Source organism: Vulpes lagopus, chromosome 8, assembly GCF_018345385.1.
Source record: "Vulpes lagopus strain Blue_001 chromosome 8, ASM1834538v1, whole genome shotgun sequence".
NCBI classification, from domain to species: domain Eukaryota; kingdom Metazoa; phylum Chordata; class Mammalia; order Carnivora; family Canidae; genus Vulpes; species Vulpes lagopus.
The window spans coordinates 92,413,652-92,434,740 of record NC_054831.1 but is presented as its reverse complement, the minus strand read 5'-3'; the positions used below and the strand labels follow the sequence as shown (position 1 = coordinate 92,434,740).

The 21,089-nt window shown below is 37.6% G+C and overlaps 2 protein-coding genes across 6 annotated transcripts in view; one reads left to right on the top strand and one right to left on the bottom strand.

Annotated features, from left to right (window-relative positions):
- SLC38A9 (solute carrier family 38 member 9) overlaps positions 1-21,089 on the top strand; it is an 83,019-nt gene that overhangs the window by 23,141 nt on the left and 38,789 nt on the right. Inside the window, exons 1-8 of one of the 5 annotated variants that reach the window (XM_041766932.1) lie at positions 721-743; positions 4,817-5,077; positions 9,165-9,286; positions 9,424-9,487; positions 9,703-9,796; positions 11,670-11,840; positions 15,753-15,812; positions 20,614-20,808. In XM_041766932.1, coding sequence (XP_041622866.1) covers positions 4,856-5,077; positions 9,165-9,286; positions 9,424-9,487; positions 9,703-9,796; positions 11,670-11,840; positions 15,753-15,812; positions 20,614-20,808 — 928 coding nt within the window. In that variant the 5' untranslated portion in view covers positions 721-743; positions 4,817-4,855. Of the gene's footprint in view, positions 1-720; positions 744-4,816; positions 5,078-9,164; positions 9,287-9,423; positions 9,488-9,702; positions 9,797-11,669; positions 11,841-15,752; positions 15,813-20,613; positions 20,809-21,089 lie in introns of those variants that run through there. The other 4 variants (XM_041766930.1, XM_041766931.1, XM_041766933.1 and 1 more) reach the window with 4 other exon arrangements.
- LOC121497370 (B-cell CLL/lymphoma 7 protein family member C-like) lies at positions 16,556-17,422 on the bottom strand. The gene has a single exon (XM_041766935.1). It carries the CDS (start codon positions 17,420-17,422, stop codon positions 17,075-17,077), a length of 348 nt encoding a protein of 115 aa, XP_041622869.1. The 3' UTR covers positions 16,556-17,074.

Below are 21,089 nucleotides of genomic sequence, written 5' to 3'. Positions count from 1 at the left end.
ATCTTTAAGTCATAGGTCTTCATATTGAGTATGAACCTTAATCATGGGATTGAGTTATTAAACTTCAGAGAAGCATAACTGGTCTGTAGACGGGTGGAGATAGATTTAAAAGCCAAAAATTTTTAAGGAATTTAAGGAGTGGAACTTTGAAAAGGTGTTAGGTAGAAATAATGTTTCTCTGTTTATAAGAGTATTAAATAAAAATATAGAATTTTGAGTTACATTTTTAAATATTTTAAAAATTTTGCTAAATGTTAGAAGTGTTTTTTCTGTAGTATGATCATACATATTTATAAAGTAAAACAAATATAACTTCTACATAAAATATCTTAGTTTATTTTTACTTCTGCACAGTTGAGCTACATTTCAAATAGGAAATAACACTGATAGGGAGCAGTCATATGAAACCATGTTCAAAAGAAAAAGCCCAAGTTTCAAAAATATTTTACTCTTAATATTGTTCTGTATTTATTAATCTTAAAAGTGTTTTCAGAGCCAACTGAAGTTCAATTTAGAAATGTAATTTATATATTTTGCTCTCTCAGATGGAGCTTTAAGCATATGTTTCTAATAATTTGGATTATTATTGGATGGATAGTTTCTTTATTTTTAAAAGAGAATCTGTTTTGAAAAGATTCCAAAATATTTGTTTGAACAGGCACTCAGCATCTCGATGAAAACTGTTGGAAAAGAAGAACTTTCAGAGTCATTCTGTTCTCAGAGTACCCAAGCCAACTAAACTGGTACCGTTAACACTTCTGTTAGAGGCCAGGAGCCAAAAAATGTAGCACTTCCTGGACTGCTTTTCAGCAGTCCTTCAAGCCAACTTAGTGGTTGATATTAATACTGTTGAATTTTTAGAGTAAAAAGCTACCAGTAGAACCTCCACACCTCTTATTAATATCATACTTGTTAGTCTCTTTTAGTTATCCTTGATTAGTTACAATCTCTGCTTTATGCTTTATGTTGGCATTAAAGCTGTAACTCTTTCTTGAATTTTGTGGGGTATCATTCTTGCAAAAAAAGAAACGAATGCTCTGTAGATTGTGACCCCAGATCTGATTAAACTGTCTCCTGGATATAAATATTTTTGCGTTGCTTTTTAGTACTGCTGTCACAGTAAATATACAAATTATATAGAACACTGTGATGCTTTGCGAGGGTCTGTAGTTAGTTATCTAAGGCTACCAGATTTATAACTAGGTATAATTTACTTAGCCTCTGACACTTTCATTTTCTTTATATCCCTTTCAGATTTATTGAAATCCCTTAGTATAAATAGATTGTTATGTTGATCTCTATATCCACATATTTGCTCTAGTAAGTGCTCAACTTTAAGATATTTGTTGGATTGAACTGGAGAGTACCTTTCCTATTTAGATACTGTGGTGGAGAGTAAATATCAAAAGAAAGATTCAGAGATTCTGTATACTAACAAGCGATAAGATTAAATTTAACATTTATACTACCATTTCTTTAATATCTAGTAGTGGGGAAAATAGCCGAAACTAAAATTTCAGTCACTTGATTTTTCAGGTACTTCCTTCCATAAGATCAGATTAGTCTCTAGAAATGACTAACATAAATTTTTTTATTTAAATTTGATTTAATTCGGGCACCTGGGTCGCTCAGTGGTAAAGCATCTGCCTTCAGCTCAGGGCATGATCCCAGGGTCCTGGGATTGAGTCTCACATCAGGGTCCCCACGGGAAGCCTGCTTCTCCCTCTGCCTATGTCTCTGCCTCTCCCTCTGTGTCTCTCATGAATAAATAAGAAGTCTTTAAAAAAATAAAAAAAATAGGGATCCCTGGGTGGCGCAGCGGTTTGGCGCCTGCCTTTGGCCCAGGGTGCGATCCTGAAGACCCGGGATCGAATCCCACATCGGGCTCCCAGTGCATGGAGCCTGCTTCTCCCTCTGCCTATGTCTCTGCCTCTCTCTCTGTGACTATCATAAATAAATAAAAATTAAATAAAAAAATAAAAAAATAAATTTGATTTAATTAATGTACGGTGTAGCATTAGTTTCAGAGGTAGAAGTTAGTGATTCATCAGTTGCATATAACACCCGGTGCACATTCCATCAAGGGCCTTCCTTAATACCCGTTACCCAGTTACCCCATCTCCCCACCTACCTCCCCTCTAGCAACCCTCAGTTTGTTTCCTATAGCTAAGAGTCTCTTAAGGCTTATCTCTGTCTCCGTTTTCATCTTATTTTTCCTTCCCTTCTCCTATGTTCATGTTTTGTTTCTTAAATTCATGTATGAGTGAAATCACATGATATTTGTCTTTCTCTGACTTATTTTGCTTAGATAATACCCTCTAGTTCCATCCATGTTGATGGAAATGGCCAGATTCTGTTATTTTTTGATGGCTGAGTAATATTCCATTGTATATATATCTACCACATCTTCTTTATCTATTTATCTTTCAGTGGACATCTAGGCTCTTTCTATAGTTTGGCTGTTGTGGACATTGCTGCTATAAACATTGGGATACATGTGCCCCTTCAAATCACTATGTTTGTATCATTTGGATAAGTACCTAATAGTGCAATTGCTGGGTCATAGTGTAGCTCTATTTTTAACTTTTTTTTTTTTTAAGGTTTGTTTGTTTGTTTGTTTTTAACAGAAAGAGAGTGCACAAGCAGGGGGAGTGGGAGAAGCAGGGAGTCTGATGTGAGACTTGATCCCAGGATCTTGGATCATGACCTGAAGGCAGAAACTTAACCAACTGAGCTACCCAGGTGCCTGTATTTTCAACTTTTTGAGGCACCCCCATGCTGTCTTCCAGAGTGGCTGCAAGAGTTTGCATTCCCACTAACAGTATAAGAGGGTACCCCTTTCTCCACATCCTTGCCAGTTATCTGTCATTTCCTGAGTTAATTTTAGCCATTCTGACCAGTATGAGGTGGTATCTCATTGTGAGTTTTTTTTTTTTTTTAATTTTAAGATTTTATTTATTCATGAGAGACACAGGGAGAGAGGCAGAGACATAGGCAGAGGGAGAGGCGGGCTCCCTGTGGAGAACCTGATCCGGGACCTGATACAAGGACCCTGGGATCATGCACTGAACCAAAGGCAGGCTCTCAACCCCTGAGCCATTCAGATGCCCCTCTCATTGTGGTTTTGATTTATATTTCCATGAAGGCCGAGTGATGTTGAGCATTTTTTCATGTATCTATTGGCCGTTTGTATGTCTTTGGAGAAATGTCTATTCATGTCTTCTGCCCATTTCTTGGCTGGATTTTTTTTTTAAGACTTTATTTATTTATTCATGAGAGACAGAGAGAGAGAGAGGCAGAGACAACAGGCAGAGGGAGAAGCAAGCTCCATGTAGGGAGCCTGATGTGGGACTCGATTCCAGTACTTCAGGATAACACCTTGGACCGAAGGCAGGCGCTCAACCACTGAGCCACCTGGGTGTCCCATTGACTGGATTTTTTTTTGTAATTTTGAGTGTTGAGTTTGATAAGTTTTTTATAGATTTTGAATACTACCCTTTTATCTGTTAAGACCTTTCCAAATATCTTCTCCCATTCTGCAGGTTGCCTTTTAGTTTTGTCAACTGTTTGCTGTACAAAAGTTTTATCTTGATGAGGTCCCCATTTTTGCTTTTGTTTCCCTTGCCTTTGAAGATGATGTGTCTAATAAGAAGTTGCTGTGGCTGAGGTCAAAGAGGTTGCTGCCTATGTTCTTCTCTAGGATTTTGATGGATTCCTCACATTTAGGCAGGAATCCACAAACTCCATTTGGAGTTTATTTTAGTGTATGATGTAAGAAAGTGGTCCAGTGTCATTTTTCTGCCCGTGGCTGTCCAATTTTCCCCACATCATTTGTTGAAGAAACTGTCTTTCCTGCTTTGTTGAGTATTAGTTGACCATAGAGGTGAGGCCCCATTTCTGGGTTCTCTATTCTGTTCCATGGATCTGTGTGTCTATTTTTGCACCAGTACCATACTGTCATGATTACAGCTATGACTAACATAAATTTTAAACTTGTTTCAGAATGTAAGTATAGAAGAATTATATGGAACCAGAGAAATCTAGGGTTTTTTTCCTTCATTATTTGGATCTGTGTATAATCTGGAAGTAAAATATAGGTACTTTGGGGCACAGTATTATTTGTGACTTTGAGGGATTTGAGAGTCAGTGGAGGAAGGCACTCCTTTCTGCCTGGTCTTTCAGTTTTGGAGTATGTTACTGGAAGCTTAGAAGGCAGATTGAGGAAGTTTTGGTAAGGAACTGGCAAGGTTAATGGCTGAAAATGATGATTGAAAACCAGAATCTGCAGTTGATTGAGACACAGTTATGGGAAAGAAGCATACACATGAATAATAGCATAATGGGATTTGTTATTGAAGTCCAAGAAAAGTAGAATGAGGCAAAATATCTCTAATGTCTTGATGTTCCATTTGATAGCACTTTGGACAAGTTTCACAAGGGAAGTGGTTGAGATCACTAATCTTTAGTACATGAACCAAGAAGTAGATATTTTATTTGTCAGAGGAAATAACTTAGGCCCATAAAGGAGTGGAGACTCTTTAGTAGAGGAACATTTATGACAATAATTTCTTTGATTTAGGGCCAAAAGCTTTTTGAGAGAATATTCAAAGCTGTGTGGGTCTAAATTTCATTGTTGAAAACTGACAGCTGCTATACTTCTTTTTAATAACTGATTGAAGCTCTTTCTGTTATATCTCTTCTATTGCTAAATTCCTAGAGATTAGAAAAGTGTGTTTATAATAGTATTATGAGAAAAAAGCTTAGTCTGTGGTTTGGATAAAACTTCTTTTGTGACTTTTTCTTTTCCCACCAAAAGTGAGAAGTGAATGCCTTGCCTTGGTTCATCCCATTTCTAATGGAGGACAAGAAGTTATTTTCTTCAGTGGCTGCCTTCCAGAAACTCTGGCTGAATGTTCTTTGTCAAGTGTATATTCCCTTCTTTAGGCCTTTCTGTATAGAGCCCACAAACATCGTCAATGTGAATGATGTCATTCAGAGGGTTAGCGACCATGCCTCTGCCATGAACAAGAGGATTCATTACTACAGCCGCCTCACCGCTCCTGCAGACAAGGCTCTGGTAAGGGGCAAACATTGCTAATTGTCTAAGGTTAAGTTGAAATGAACAGTGAACAACATGAGCCAAGGAAACTCCCAGTGATTGAACTTTTTGCTGGCCAAATTCCAAGGATAGCATCATGGAAAATCAAGATAGTAATTAATTAGTACATGTCTTACATCTCAGGCTAGTTCATTCTTATCAAGCATGACAGAGATTTGAAACAATCTCTCTCTATTGACAACAGCCTAAGAAATTTGTTGGATTAAATTCTGCTAGTCCCCAGTTCTAATAGCTCTGCCTGTGTCTCTGCCTCTCTCATGAATAAATAAAAGCTTAAAGAAAAAAAAATTCTTAGCAAAGAGGCTGTAAAATATCAGGTTGAAGGCCAGATTTGACCATGGGCCATAGTTGTTAACTCTTGATCTTCTAAAATCTATATTATTATTTTAGGATCAAAAATTATATTGGAAGTAATTTGGTTGCTTATGAGATATTCAGAAACTTGAAAGCTTAAAGAAAAATGAAAACATTCTTGGTGGAAAAAATGATATTTTTATAGGTAATAAAAAGAAGAGAAAGGAACCAACATTCTTTAGATGTATACTGAGGGGCAAGGATTGGGATATCTCTTGAACCTAGATACCTCATTTAAAGCATTGTGAGTTATTAAGATCTCTTTTTGTATAGCCAAAGTAATGACCTCCAAAGTGTTCTGGGTGGGGTCATTTTTTTCCCCAATTTTTTTTTTTCATTTTTTTCCTGCCTTAGGCCTTTATATCAGTACTTGTAGTAAAGTCTTGGTTCTATAACAGAATTATCTAAGCCCTCTGGAGTAGAAGTAATCCAGTATCTCTGAGTCTAATTCAGACCTCTGAGGCTCTACTTGTCGAAATAAACGTCAGAGATACCAGCTGGGCCAGTCTAGGCCTGAATGGACATTGTTTGCTTGAAAATTAAGTCAGCATTATACATCAAGTTGAATAGCTTTTGTTAACTGACAGTTGAGATGACTCTAGTAATCAAAATATATAAACAGTGATCTAAAGTTAACAGTGAGACATAACCATTTTTAATGAATGTATGTATACATCCAGGCTCATTTCCTGAGAATTCCAAAATTATTTTTCTGAAGATTTTTAAGGGAAGAACAGTGAGACCACATGTCTCAGGATTTTACAGAGTTATATCTTCTTAATTCTGAAAATTTCCTCAATTATCTTATTATTTTTATTCTAAAATGCAGGAAAGAAGAAAATTATTTGACTGCCAACATCTAGATCCTTGTAAATAAAAATGCGTCCTACAGAGGCCAGCAATATTGGCATCAGTGAGAACTTACTAAAAATGCAGAATCTCAGTCCTTACTCTAGACCTACTGAATCATAATCTGTGTTTAACAATATCCCTGTGTCAGTCACAGGAAAATTCAAGTTTGAAAAGCACTGCCCTACTCCTGAGTGGCTCAGTCAGTTGAGTGTCTGCCTTTAGCTCAGGTCAAGATCCCAGGATCCTGGGATCAAGTTCCGCATTGGGCTCTGTGCTCAGCAGGGAGTCTGCTCCTCCCTTTCCCTCTCCCCTGTTCCAGGTCGTGCTCACTCTCTTGCTTTCTCTATCTCTCTCTCAAATAAATAAATAAAATCCTTTAAAAAAAAAAAAAAAAAAAGAAGAAGAAGAAGAAAGGAAGGAAGAAAAGCACTGCCCTAAATTACTGCCAGAGTATGGAATCCAATTCTCCATTTTGTCTATGTCTCTTAAGAATCTGCAACTTCTTAACCTTGAGCTTCTTCTACCCTGCCTTTTGTAACTTTTGATTTTCACTTTTTCTAAACTTTGCTAGGTATCCTGGTTTATCTCCTGCCTGATGCAGATATGGTCCCTCCCCTGTTTTCTTTTTATTCCCTTGAAGAAGATAATCGAACTCAGACCCAGGAGCATTAAGGGTAAAAGAGATGCCAGCAGACCCATTTCCATATATGCTTTTTTAGCTCTCAGAAATAGTTGTTTCCAAAGCCACACGAGGCATAGCATTCAAGACATTTTTTACCCACAAGATACTACAAATTATATGCATAGAGAAGAACTTGACACTTTTTCTTTTTCTGCCAGTCCATATCCTGTCTACCTACTGAGGCCCAGTATTCCATCACTTCCTTGACATCTTCCCCAACTATTCTAGTCCCTGTTAATTTTTTGTCATTCCTACAATACGGTATCCCAAACTTAATTTTTTCTCTCTTATAGCCTTATCTAATTGCTTCATATGTCTTCCAGCTGGAATTTAAGCTTCCTAAAATTGTGGACTGTATTGTTTTTGGGTTTTGTTTTTTTTTTTTGAACATTAAAGCTAGCACAGGGTTGAAAATATGCATAGTAGGTGCTAAATATAAAAGATTATTGAGGGGCACCTGTGTGGTTCAGTCCATTAAGCCTCTGACTCCTCAGCCCAGCTCAGGTCTTCATCTCAGGGTCATGAGTTCAGACTCTGATGGCCTTCATGTTAGACATGGAGCCTACTTTTAAAAAAGAAGAAAAAAGGGAGGGGGTGCCTGGGTGGCTCAGTCAGCTAAATGTCCAACTCTTGGTTTTGGCTCAGCGTAGTGAGATGGAGCACCACATGGGCTCTGGGCTCAGTATGGAATCTACTTGAGATTCTCTCTCTCCTTCTCCCTCTGCCCTCCCCCAACTCACACAATGAATGAATGAATGAATTGATTTAAAGAGAAAAGATTGCTGATTTATACCAGTCAGCTCCCACGTCTTTACTACTGTGTATAGGACTACATGTTTTCAGAGTACTATTCTCGGGGAGGTGGGCAGAATTCTTCCAGTAGACTAATTTTTTTCTCTCTCTAGGGAGGTAGAATTCAGAAGATATGTTTGAGTGATAAGAGCTATGTATAAGGGGCAGTCCTGGTGGCGCAGCGGTTTGACACCACCTGCAGCCCAGGGCGTGAGCCTGGAGACCCTGGATCGAGTCCCACGTCAGGCTCTTTGTATGATGCCTGCTTCTCCCTCTGCCTGTGTCTCTGCCTCTCTCTCTATCTCTCTGTGTCTCTCTCATGAATGAATAAATAAAATCTTTTTAAAAAAAAAAAAAAGAGCTATGTATAAGAAATACGTATCTATTCAGTCGTTCTTTGTGTCTCCAACCTCTCTCTTGGCTCCTTGCACTTTGATTACAATATCCATCTTTAAGAATCCTTGCTTCGGGGACACCTGGGTGGCTCAGCAGTTGAGCATCTGCCTTCGGCTCAGAGTGTGATCCCAGGTCCGGGGATCGAGGAGCCTGCTTCTCCCTCCATCTATGTCTCTGCATCTCTCTCTCTGTCTCTCATGAATGAATATATAAAATCTTTTTTTTTTTTAATTTATTTATGATAGTCACAGAGAGAGAGAGAGGCAGAGACACAGGCAGAGGGAGAAGCAGACTCCATGCACCGGGAGCCCGACGTGGGATTCGATCCCGGGTCTCCAGGATCGCGCCCTGGGCCAAAGGCAGGCGCCAAACTGCTGTGCCACCCAGGGATCCCCGAATATATAAAATCTTTAAAAAAAAAAAATCCTTGCTTTGCCTTCCTTTAGGCTATGTTAGCTCACTTTTATCTTCTACTTTTTAAATGCTTTTAGTAAGCATTTGAAAGAATGGTCTGTATTTATATTTTCTTTCTTTACCTTGTATTGACAGGTCAGTTCTTTATGATTTGAGTTTGTTACCTATCTCTTTTCTAAAACTACCCTGATTCTTGGAATTCCCCTCACTTTAGGCCTAAATCTCCTCCATCCAGATTTCCTTAATCTCACTCTTTGCTGACTCTTCTTTCTTTATCCTGAAAATAAAGAGAAAGATATTTTGACATTTGCATATTTTAAAAATTGTCATTTCACATGAACATTTTATTGCTTTTATTCTTTAAACTCTTGGTCCTTTAGATCTTCTACTACATTTGGAAAGGGTTTTTTATATTCATTAATCAGGAATACATGCTGTTTGTTCACAATATTTAGAATTGTGTCTAGAGTCAGGTATTGTGATGAATAGAAAATATCCTATTTTGCACATTTACTGGTTCTAACATGTCTCTTGTGACATTTCTTCTTTTACTAGATTGCCCCAGATCATGTAGTTCCAGCTCCAGAAGAGTGCTATGTATATAGTCCGTTGGGTTCTGCTTATAAACTTCAAAGTTACACTGAAGGATATGGTAAAAACACCAGTTTAGTAACCATGTGAGTAAAACTTCTTTTTGGAGCATAACTTAAACTATATGTAAGTGAAAAATACTGGTTATTTAAATTTTTATCTTAATTAAAATGTTTAAAGAGTCAGACTCCATATATTTACTGCTATTACTCTGTGTTTTCAGTTTTATGATTTGGAATACCATGATGGGAACATCTATACTAAGTATTCCTTGGGGCATAAAACAGGTAATATAATTTTTCAGCGCATTTTTTGCCTGAATTATTTTCTCTTTATATTGTAAGTTTTACAACAGGGGTTTTAATAAATCTATACAACATTTAGTAAAGAAAATACATAATTTAACATTGTCATGTTTTTATCATAATTATTTAGTGTTTAATATTTTTGCATATGCATTCATTCTGACATGATAATATATGTTCTATATTTTTTTAAACAGGCTGGCTTTACTACTGGAATGTGTGTCATCATGCTGATGGGCATTTTAACACTTTATTGCTGCTACAGAGTAGTGAAATCACGAGCTATGATATGTAAGAGATTGCCATGGTGAAAATAGAATAACAATTTGGATATTGATAAGTATTTCTTGTTGAAGTAGATCACTAATGTGTACATGTGTGTTAACACCTGTGTTAAATATTTTGTGCCTAAAGAATTTACTTCTCTAATGTGTAGCATTCAACTGAACTGATAAGTCAATGTATTAGTGACCTCCTTTGAAATTCAGAGAGGTTTGTAGTCCTAAGTCTTTTCCAGAACTAAATCGAGAATTCTGTGATTCTAGGGTCCTTGGGTGGCCTGCGTAAGTTAAGCATCCGACTCTTGATTTCAGCTCAGGTCATGATCTTTTTTTTTTTTTTTAATTTTTTATTATTATTATTTATTTATGATAGTCACAGAGAGAGAGAGAGAGAGGCAGAGACACAGGCAGAGGGAGAAGCAGGCTCCATGCACCGGGAGCCCGATGTGGGACTCGATCCCGGGTCTCCAGGATCGCGCCCTGGGCCAAAGGCAGGCGCCGAACCGCCGCACCACCCAGGGATCCCTCAGGTCATGATCTTAAGGTTCAGGCCCCACGTTGGGCTCCATGCTCAGCAGGGAATCTACCTCAGAATTTTCCCTTTCTCCTGCTCTCTCTCTCCAAATGAATAGATCTTTTTAAAAAAGTAAAGAAAATTCTATGATTCTTATTGGTTAATGGTGACTTTTGATATTTCCTTACCAAGAGATCTAAATGTTGGAATCACCTAAAAGTAGAAAATATAACTAGAAAAATATGAGAATATGAACATATCCATTTTAGTGAATTCACAAAGTTTAATAATACATTGCCTCTACTCTTCTCTATAAATTCTAGATTAGGGAAATACCTTTTTAGATTGTTTTAAAGTAGTTTAGGACCTAAATAGACCTACATTATTTTAGTGAATCTTTTGCAATTTTGTTTTGTTTTGTTGTTTTTTTTTAAACTTTTTTTTTTTAATTTATTTATTCAGAGAGAGAGAGAGACTGAGAGGCAGAGACACAGGCAGAGGTAGAAGCAGGCTCCATGCAGGGAGCCTGATGCAGGACTCAGTCCCCGGTCTCCAGGATCAGATCCTGGGCTGCAGGCGGCACTAAACCGCTGCGCCACCGGGGTGCCCTCTTTTGCAATTTTGAATCAAGAGACCAGGCTTTGCCTTTTTTGGTTTTTTTTGTTTTGTTTTGTTTTGTTTTGTTTTTGGTCTCTGTTAAGCAGTGGTATATTTTCTCTTTATTGTATTATTTATTTGTATCCTTTTCCCATTTATCCTCAAGGTCCTTGGTGCTCTTATAGATCTACTAAGTTCTTTGCATGATTGTAGGCATTAGCCCTTTATCCATTATTTTTTGTCAGTTTTCTTTTCCATCCAACATTTGAATGGCTTTTGTATAATATGAGTTTGTTTATATCTACCTATCTTTTCCATTGTAATTTCTATTTCTTCATTTGATAGAAAAGAATAACCTTTCAAGATCTATTTTTACATTGTCTTCTAACTTTTCTGTTATTTTTGAATTTTTAGCTCAATTGTCTGAAATTGGCATGTGGTATAAAGTATGACTCAGGAAAACTTTTCTTTGTAGGTTATTTAAGTATGCCAAATATTGAATAATATCTTCAGAGTCATGATTTTTGTCTAGCCTTGATATATTATTTTTTTAATTATTTACAAAATAATATCATACTATAGTTTACTTATTATCTATACTGTTTTATTGACCTTTGTATGTATTTGTTCTATAATTTTTTAATTTCTATTATATGATTATATGGTCTGATGTCTGGTGGTGGAATATATTCTTAATATCTTATTAAGTATTTTGAATTAATTATGATTATGGGCGATTAACACCTAATTTTATTCTTTTATTTTTATTTAGCATCAGTGGATACCACTACCTGGGAATATCCAGATGTGTGCAGATACTATTTTGGCTCCTTTGGACAATGGTCGAGTCTCCTTTTCTCCTTGGTATCTCTCATTGGAGCAATGATAGTTTATTGGGTGCTTATGTCTAATTTTCTTTTTAATACTGGAAGGTTTATTTTTAGTAAGTATCTATATCATATGCTTTAACAGTAGTTAAAGTACAGTAACTACTGCATTGTTTTACTTTCAGCCTTAAATTCTGGACCTGGGATAAAGTAAAGTCATTTGTAATTCTGGAAAATATAGTTGATTCAATTTGTTTTAATATCACAGATATACTTTTATCTCTATATGAACTGTGTGTATATTTGTGCTTTATATATAAAAAGAGTAAGGGATTTTTTTTTTTGCGCCCTCAGAACAGATTTTTTTTTCCCCCTTGGGGTCATTATCTTATCCATTTAAAAAACATGACCTATGCTTATACCCACGCCTCACCTCCATTAACCATTATATATTCAATTCTCTTTTTTAAATAGAACTTCTATTCATAGAAACATATAAATTTTAGCCATACAACTTTGATGAATACATCCATGAAACCCACCTCCCCTTCATGAAACTATTCTATCTTCCCAGAAAGTAGTGATATATTTTGTAATTATAAAAATTCAAGTAAATTGTTGCTATTATAAAATAACCTAATTAATTTTGGGATCTTTGTCTTGAATCTAGCAGATGTGTTGAACTCTTATTGATTCTAATTTTGTAGATTCACTTTGCATTTTCTGTTTAGTTACATCATCCATGAGTACTGAAAACTTCCTGCCCAATTATTACTTAAGTGATTCATACATATATACATTTATATTTATATACATATATCCTTATGTATACACAAACAACATATAAATGTTTATATGTACACATATATAGACATATTTATCTTTTTTAAAGTGTAAAGTTACATAGATGCAGTGCTGGTAGACATCCTTATGTTGTTCCTGTGGAAATCTTTCACCGTTAAATATTGAGTTTGTTGTGCGATATTGGTGACACCCATTAGCAATTTAAAGATGTTCCTGCCTATTATTTCCTTAAGAATTTTTATTAATGTGTGCTGGATTTTATCAGATGCTTAATACTCTACATCCCTTGAGACAATCATAAATCTTTTTTCCTCTCTCTGTTTTTTTTTTTTTTTGAGAGAGAGAGTGTGTGAGTAGAGTGGGATGGGGTACAGGGACAGGGAGGAAGAGAATCCTGAGCAGACTCTACACCCAGCACAGAGCCTGACTCGGGTTGATCTCACCACCCTGAGATCATGACCTGACCCAAAACCAAGAGTTAGACGCTTAACCAAATGAGCCATCCAAACACTCCAGTCTTTTCTACTTTAAGTTGTTAATGTGGTAAATTAAATGAATACATTTTGTATGATTTAAATCATTTTTATATCCTGGGATAAACTTAATTTAGCAGTCATGATGTATACTTTTAATTTCTTACTGGATTCAATTTATTTTCAAGAGGAATGGGGCTACTGTTTTATTTAGAACCTTTGTGTCTTTCTTTTCCTTTGGGTCTTTTCAAAAGAGATACTAGCCTATGATGTTTTTTTCTTTTTTTTCTCATACTGTCCTTGTTGAACCTTGCTGTATTAGGGCTGCTGTAGCAAATTACCATAAACTACTTGGCTTAAAACAAAAGAAATTTATTCTCTCACAGTCCTGGAGACTAGAAGTCCAAAATTGAAGTACCACTAGGGCTCCATTCCCTCTGAAGCCTTTAGGGAAGAAGACTTCCTTGCCTCCTCTTAGTTGCTGGCAACTGGTGATTGCTGGCAATCCTTGGCAATCCCTGGCTTGTGGCTACATGACCCAATTTCTGCCTGTCCTCACATAGACATCACCCCTCAGTGTGTCTTTGTACAAATTTTTCTCTCCTTATTAAAGCTATCAGTCATTGAATTTAGGGTCTACCCTAACCTGTATGACCTCATCTTAACTTGATTTTATATTCAAAGACCCTATTTCCAAATAAGGTTGCATTCTAAGGTTGTTGTGGACATGGACTTAGGGGGAGAATATTCACCCTACCATACCAATCTTGGTGTCAAGATTTTACTAGTCTTATTTGAATCTTCAGCATCAGGAAGTAGATAATGATTGATAACCTCCAATCTTATCACTAATAACCCTTGAAGATACTATAAAAACCTAGAGCACTACTCTACTTTTTCTTTTTTTTTTTACTACTCTACTATCGTAAGAAGCATACAATTTAGGTGAGTGATTCATGTACTTAACTTGCTTTATGACCATTAAATCTAATCCCACATTTTTTATCAACTCATTTAACTTTCACTTTAAACACTTTTTTAATGGTTACTAAGGTTATAAAAGATTAACCTCAAACAGAATAAAGTAAATTCAGTCTATCAAGAAAACATGTTCTTTACCCATTCTCTCGTTAATGGTAGAATGATTTGAATGCTCAGATATCTGCATATACTTTTTTGGAATTTTAAGCAGTCAAATACTTTTTCTTTTCAAATTTTTATTTAAATTCTAGTTAACATATAGTGTAATATTGGTTTCAGTAGTAGAGTTTAGTGATTCGTCACTTAAATATAACACCCATTGATCATAACAGGTGTCTTTAATATCGATCACCCATTTAGCCCATCTTCTACCCATGTCCCTCCATCAACCCTCAGTTTGTTCTCTATAATAGGAATCTCTTGTGAGTTGCTTCTGTCTCCTTTTTCTTCCCCTATGTTCATCTCGTTTGTTTTTTAAATTCCACATATGAACGAAATTATATGGTATTTGTCTTTCTGTGACTGACCTCTTTTGCTTAGCATAATGCACTCTAGCTCCATCCACATCATTGCAAATGGCAAGATTCCATTCTTTTTGATGGCTGAGTAATCTAGTAATACACACACACACACACACACACACACACACATACATGTACCCCACATCTTTATTCATTCCTCAGTTGATGGACATTTGGGCTGTTTTCATAGTTTGGCTATTGTTGATAATGCTGCTATAAATATTGAGGTGCACATACTCCTCCAAATCTGTACTTTTGTATCCTTTGGGTAAATACTTAGTATTAGTAGTGCATTTTCTGGGTCATAGAGTAGTACTATTTTTAAGTTTTTAGGAACTTCCATACTGTTCTCCAGAGTGGCAGAAACAGTTTGCATTCCCACCAATAGTGTAGACGGTTCCCCTTTCTCCGTATCCTCACCAACATCTCTTGTTTGCCGTGTTATTTTAGCCATTCTGACAGGTGTGAGGTGCTATCTCATTGTGGTTTCGATTTGCATTTCCCTAATGATGAGTGATGTTGAGCATCTTTTCAGGTGTCCATTAGCCAGCCATCTGGATGTCTTCTTTGGAAAAAACGTCTGTTCATGTCTTCTGCCCATTTCTTGACTGGATTATTTTTAGGGTATTGAATTCTATGAGTTCTTTATAGATTTTGGATATTAACTCTTTATCATATATGTCTTTTGCAGATATCTTCTCCCATTCTGCACATGTTTTTTACTTTACTACTTCCTTTAGTATAGCTTAGTGGTAATGTGAGCAATAACTATATATTCCTCAGTCTATAAAAGCATATATAACACTTTGCAAAAACTTTAAGTGATTCTTCAGGTAAGTTTTGCTGTTTTAAGTGTTGGTTTTCCCCTTCTGCAGGCTTTTAAAACTTTATATAAGATGTAACTATACTTACATCAATTAGTGTGAGTATAAGAAAATTATTGTACACTTTATCTTGATTCCAGGGCTTTAACTAAATTTTACTGTGTAGCTAGATTTTTTTTTTTAAATCTTCAATCATGTAAGAGTTTTCTGTAATGGGAACTATGAAGCCAATGACATCATTCCTCTAAGTAGAGAAAGCTGAGAACAGTGAAGCTGTGTTAATAATGAAGCAGTTTTGGTTCATTGTATGGTAATATTACCACACAGTAGATCTTAAAAGATTTTTATAGATCAAAGATTTTAGGGGGTAATTGATTTAGCATCTTTCCTTTGGTATTAAACTATATTCTTTCTTTAATTTTCAGATTTTATTCATCACATTAATGACACAGATGCTGTCCTAAGTACCAATGATAGCAACCCTGGTAAGTAGTTTGGAATTTACAGTTTAGTTTGTTTTTTTTATTTTCCACTTTGCTTCAGAAGGAATTTAAGGTAGAACATATTGTTTTATTTTAGGTGAATAATTAGTTCAACATCGCTACCATTATGTTAACTGAGCCACTATTAATTGTTGGCAACTAATGCAATTAAAAAAAAAAAACTCCATAAAAGATTGTGTTAATATGAACACATATTCATATGAATATGAATCTTGTTGACAAGATCCATCTATAGAATCCATATTTGCCTATAAATAGTCAATACATATTTTTAAGAGCGTTATCTTTGCTAATTGTTTTGGAAATCTAGAAGCATAGGTCTCAGGTTGTTAACTTTTTTAGGCATTTATTAGTTACTAATATTTAAGATACACAAATGTAAACTACTTTCTTAATAATGAACAAACATTAGTAAATACAGAAAAAAATAATCTTCGTTTCTTTGAAAAGTTTCCTTTAATTAGTTAGAAATAAGTCTTTGTGTCTTGTGTGTTTATCTACTATGGCAGTCATAGGGAAAGTGAATATAAAAGCTAATATAACCTTCCTAACAGTTAAACTGTTAACCTTTAACATCACCTAAAGCTTTATGTATTAATGATTTAGATTTCAGAGTATTGGGCTTAAGAAATGCTAATGTATCTTTACATTATGTATTTAGATTTATGTGCTTAGATTTCAAAGATAATAAATTGATATCATTTTAAGTTTGTTTTATTTATTTATTTTTTTACAAAAGGGTCTTTATTTGTAAAAAGCCAAAGGGGCCCTTGGGGCAACAGAACAGGCAGGCCGGCTTCTCAGGGGTCAGGGGCATTTGGGCAGATGCGCTTGAGTAGGGGGGCACCCTCCGAGTCCTCTTTGTCACCCTGGGTTGCATCGGGGACAGGTGGCACTGGCTCAAAGACGGGGTAAGCTTCGGGGGCCTCAGCCTCCAGCAATTCTGGAACAGGCTCCTCCTTGGTCAGCACTGGCGGTTCGTGTGTGCTGCCTGCAGTGATGCCCCCAGGATCTCTCTCTTGGCCCAGCCGTTGGGGCTGAGCATCCTCTGGGACCCCTTCTGGTGGTCCAGCAGGTGACACAGGGCAGCTGGGCTGGGGGGTACCCCCAGGGCTGGGCTCGGTGCCCTTTTGCAGGGAGCCTTCTGAATGGAAACTCTCGTTACTGTTTTCATCATTGAGATCCATCAGGATGAGAGGACCACTCCCTCAGGGACTGGTGCCCCTGCCCGGCTGCTCCCAGCCTCAGGATCTCTCTGTCCCGCCACCTGCCCTCCGTTGTTCCTCCTCCTGGGGGTCCACCAGTGGCACCCACTTGAAGATATGAAGGGAAGTGTCGCCCACAGTCACCCAGCGCTTCTCCCATCTCCGGACCTTCTCGATGGTCACCATCACCTTCTTGATGTCATCTTTGGCCCAGCTCCGGGTCTCGGCCCACACGGTCCGGCAGGCCATGCTGGTGGGACTGGGGCCAAGGCCAAGCCCGCAGCTGGGCCGCCTCCCGTCCGGCAGGCTCAGCGACAGACCCGGGAGCCGCTCTCTCGGCCTGCCGTCCCTCCGGGAGTTGGCCGCGCCCTCCCTCGCTCCCCTCATTTTAAGCTTATTTAAGAGAGAGAGAGCACGCACACTTGTGTGTGGTGCCTAGGGGGAGGGGCAGAGAGAGTCCAGCAGATTCTGTGCTGAGCCCAATGAGGGGCTCCATCCCACCGCCCTGAGATCACTACCTGTGCTGAAACTAAGAATCAGCTGTTCAACTGCCTGCGCGACCCAGGCACCACTCAATATAGATTTATTAGGTCTCTTTTACGTCAGGAACTATTCTAGGCTATGAGGATACAATGAACGGACAGAAGTCTCCTCTCTTGAAGCAAACGTTTCAATGTCTTACTCTGTCTCTTAATTAAACTCATTAACCTGTGTTTTCTTAACGTTAGCAAATGAGTGAGTGCCATGCCAGCTTTTCTGTGGATATATACACACACACCTTTGAATAATTATACTGAAGTATTTCAGTATAATTTTAAAATATATTCATAAATTTCGTGATGATACTGATGATTTGGAGAGCACCATCAGCAAAGTCAATTTACTTTACATTCTTCTCTTTGAACAATGTGTTAAGTAGAATGACACTGTCAGTCTCAGTTAATGTAAAGTTACAGCTGACCTTTATTGGATATTTACTGTGTGCAGGCATTACTCTAGATGTTATACAGCACCTCTGTAAGGCAGATAATGTTAACTTCACTTTGTAAATGGAAAAACCAAAGCACAGAGAAGTTAATGACTTGCCCAACGTTATATATAACTACTAAGTGACACAGTCAAGATTGACTATTCAGTTAACTTCATAGCCTGTGCTCTTTACCACTGTTATTATTAGCGCAAGAAAAATTCAAGTTAATTTACTCTGTGCAGACGTAGAAGAAAAAGTACATGTCAAAATGCTGGCTAAGCAAGAAAATTGTTTGGCTTTGTAGCATGCCAAATATATAATGGATAGAGAATAAAATTAAAAACAGAACTTAAAATGAATATATCATTTTTCTCTTTGACTAGTGATGAGTATGATTGTTACTTATTAGTAGTATTTTTCATCAGCATTAAGAATTCCTTTTAAAGTGCTGATTATTAGGAAAAGTACTACTATGGGATCCCTGGGTGGCGCAGTGGTTTGGCGCCTGCCTTTGGCCCGGGGCGCGATCCTGGAGACCCGGGATCGAGTCCCACGTCGGGCTCCCGGTGCGTGGAGCCTGCTTCTCCCTCCGCCTGTGTCTCTGCCCCTCTCTCTCTCTCTCTCTGTGACTGTCATAAATAGATAAATTAAAAAAAAAAAAAAAAAAAAGGAAAAGTACTACTATGAAATTAAAAACACAGAATGATTTGTATCCTCTCTCTTAACAGAAGAAATTGCCCCTTGAAGATTAGTGTTAGAAAAAATATGTTTTACTCAATTCTCAGTTCTCTGGATATCATCTAAGCTGTTGGGCTACTGTAAAATATGATAAACCTCCATGAAAATTATTCCAGATTGCCAGAATTCAAGATTCTTAAGCATTAAGCAACAATTAGTTTTTGACAATACCATGTCATCTGTTTCAGTGATGTGCACTTTTTATTCCAAACCCATAGATTTGTTTTATTGTTAAAGAAATCTGTTCTAGGGTGGCTTGGTGGCTAGGTGGGTTAACTGTCTGACTCTTGACTTTAACTCACATCATGACCTTGGGGTTGTGAGATTGAGCCCCGCGTCGGGCTGTGCCCTAGGCATGGAGTTTGCTTGAGATTCTCTCTCTGTCTTCCTTTGCCCCTTGCCCCCCTCTAAAAAGAAAGAAAGAAACCTGTTCTTTGGCCTTTGTATGGGTTATTAGCCCAAAGGTAACAATCACTCTGAATATTTTTTTTTATTTTTTTATTTTTTTTAATAAATTAATTTTTATTGGTGTTCAATTTACCAACATACAGGAAAACACCCAGTGCTCATCCCGCCAAGTGCCCCCCTCAGTGTCCATCACCCAGTCACCCCAACCCCCAGCCCACCCCTCTTTCCACTACCCCTTGTTCATTTCCCAGAGTTGGGGGTCTCTCATGTTTTGTCACCCTCACTGATATTTTCACTCATTTTCTCTCCTTTCCCCTTTATTCCCTTTCACTAATTTTTATATTCCCCAAATGAGAACATAAAATGTTTGTCCTTCTCCGATTGACTTATTTTACTCAGCCTAATACCCTCCAGTTCCATCCACGTCGAAGCAAATGGTGGGTATTTGTCATTTCTTTTTTTCTTTTTTTTTTAAATTTTTAAAATTTATTTATGATAGTCATACAGAGAGAGAGAGAGAGAGGCAGAGACACAGGCAGAGGGAGAAGCAGGCTCCATGCACCGGGAGCCCGATGTAGGATTCGATCCCGGGTCTCCAGGATCGCGCCCTGGGCCAAAGGCAGGCGCCAAACCGCTGCGCCACCCAAGGATCCCGTATTTGTCATTTCTAATGGCTAATATTCCATTGTATACATAAACCACAGCTTCTTTATCCATTCATCTTTCAATGGACACCGAGGCTCCTTCCACAGTTTGGTTACTGTGGACATTGCTGCTATAAACATTGGGGTGCAGGTGTTCGGGCGTTTCACTTCATCTGTATCTTTGGGGTAAATCCCGGCAGTGCATTGCTGGATTGTAGGGCAGTTCTATTTTTAACTCTTTGAGGAACCCCCACACAGTTTTCCAGAGTGGCTGCACCAGTTACTTTGAATATTTCTTATATTATTTTATAAATAAGATCAAATGCTGTTCAACCCAATATTTTCTCTCTGGCAATGGAACCAAAGGATAGTTGGTAGGATAATTTTATAGCTTCCCATAGAAATTAAGGATATACCTCAAAGTTTTTTAAGATTCTCCTACCTTTAATTATTTGTAGGTAAAAGATTCCTAATAGGGATCCCTGGGTGGCGCAGCGGTTTGGCGCCTGCCTTTGGCCCAGGGCGCGATCCTGGAGACCCGGATCAAGTCCCACATCGGGCTCCCAGTGCATGGAGCCTGCTTCTCCCTCTGCCTGTGTCTCTGCCTCTCTCTCTCTCTCTGTGACTATCATAAATAAATAAAAATTAAAAAAAAAAAAAAGATTCCTAATATACTTAAACATAACCTTCTATTTTTTCCAGAAAGGAGAAACTTATTCACGATACAAATTGAGGTTGGTAGAGCAAGTGTCAGTCTCTGGGATAGTCATTTTGTATTCTTCATGGTCTTCTCTAATCTGATGCTTTTCCTATTGCAGTGATTTGTCCAAGTGCTGGGAGTGGTGGCAGTCCTGAAAATGGCTCTATGATTTTCTACGCCAATGACACAGAACTCCAGCAGTTTGAAAAGTGGTGGAATAAGTCCAAGACAGTGCCCTTTTACCTCATAGGGCTCCTCCTGCCACTGCTCAATTTCAAATCTCCTTCATTTTTTTCAAAATTTAATATCCTAGGTAAGCTGAAGCGCACTGTGTTATAGAGCTTCTGTGTAATAGAATACACACTGGATTCTGTGGAAATATGATCTGGCTGGGGAGAGACTTACCTACCAGCCCTGTTTACCTATGTTTAATTTGTTCGCTCATATGTTACCCTGCTTTTTTATTTTCTTTATGGAGTTCGGCACAGAGAAAAATGTAGATGACCATTTAAAGTCTAAGTTCTTTTTTTTAAAAGATGAGTTACTAGATTTCCCATTCTATCCGTACTGAACCATTGTTCCCCATTTCCTCAG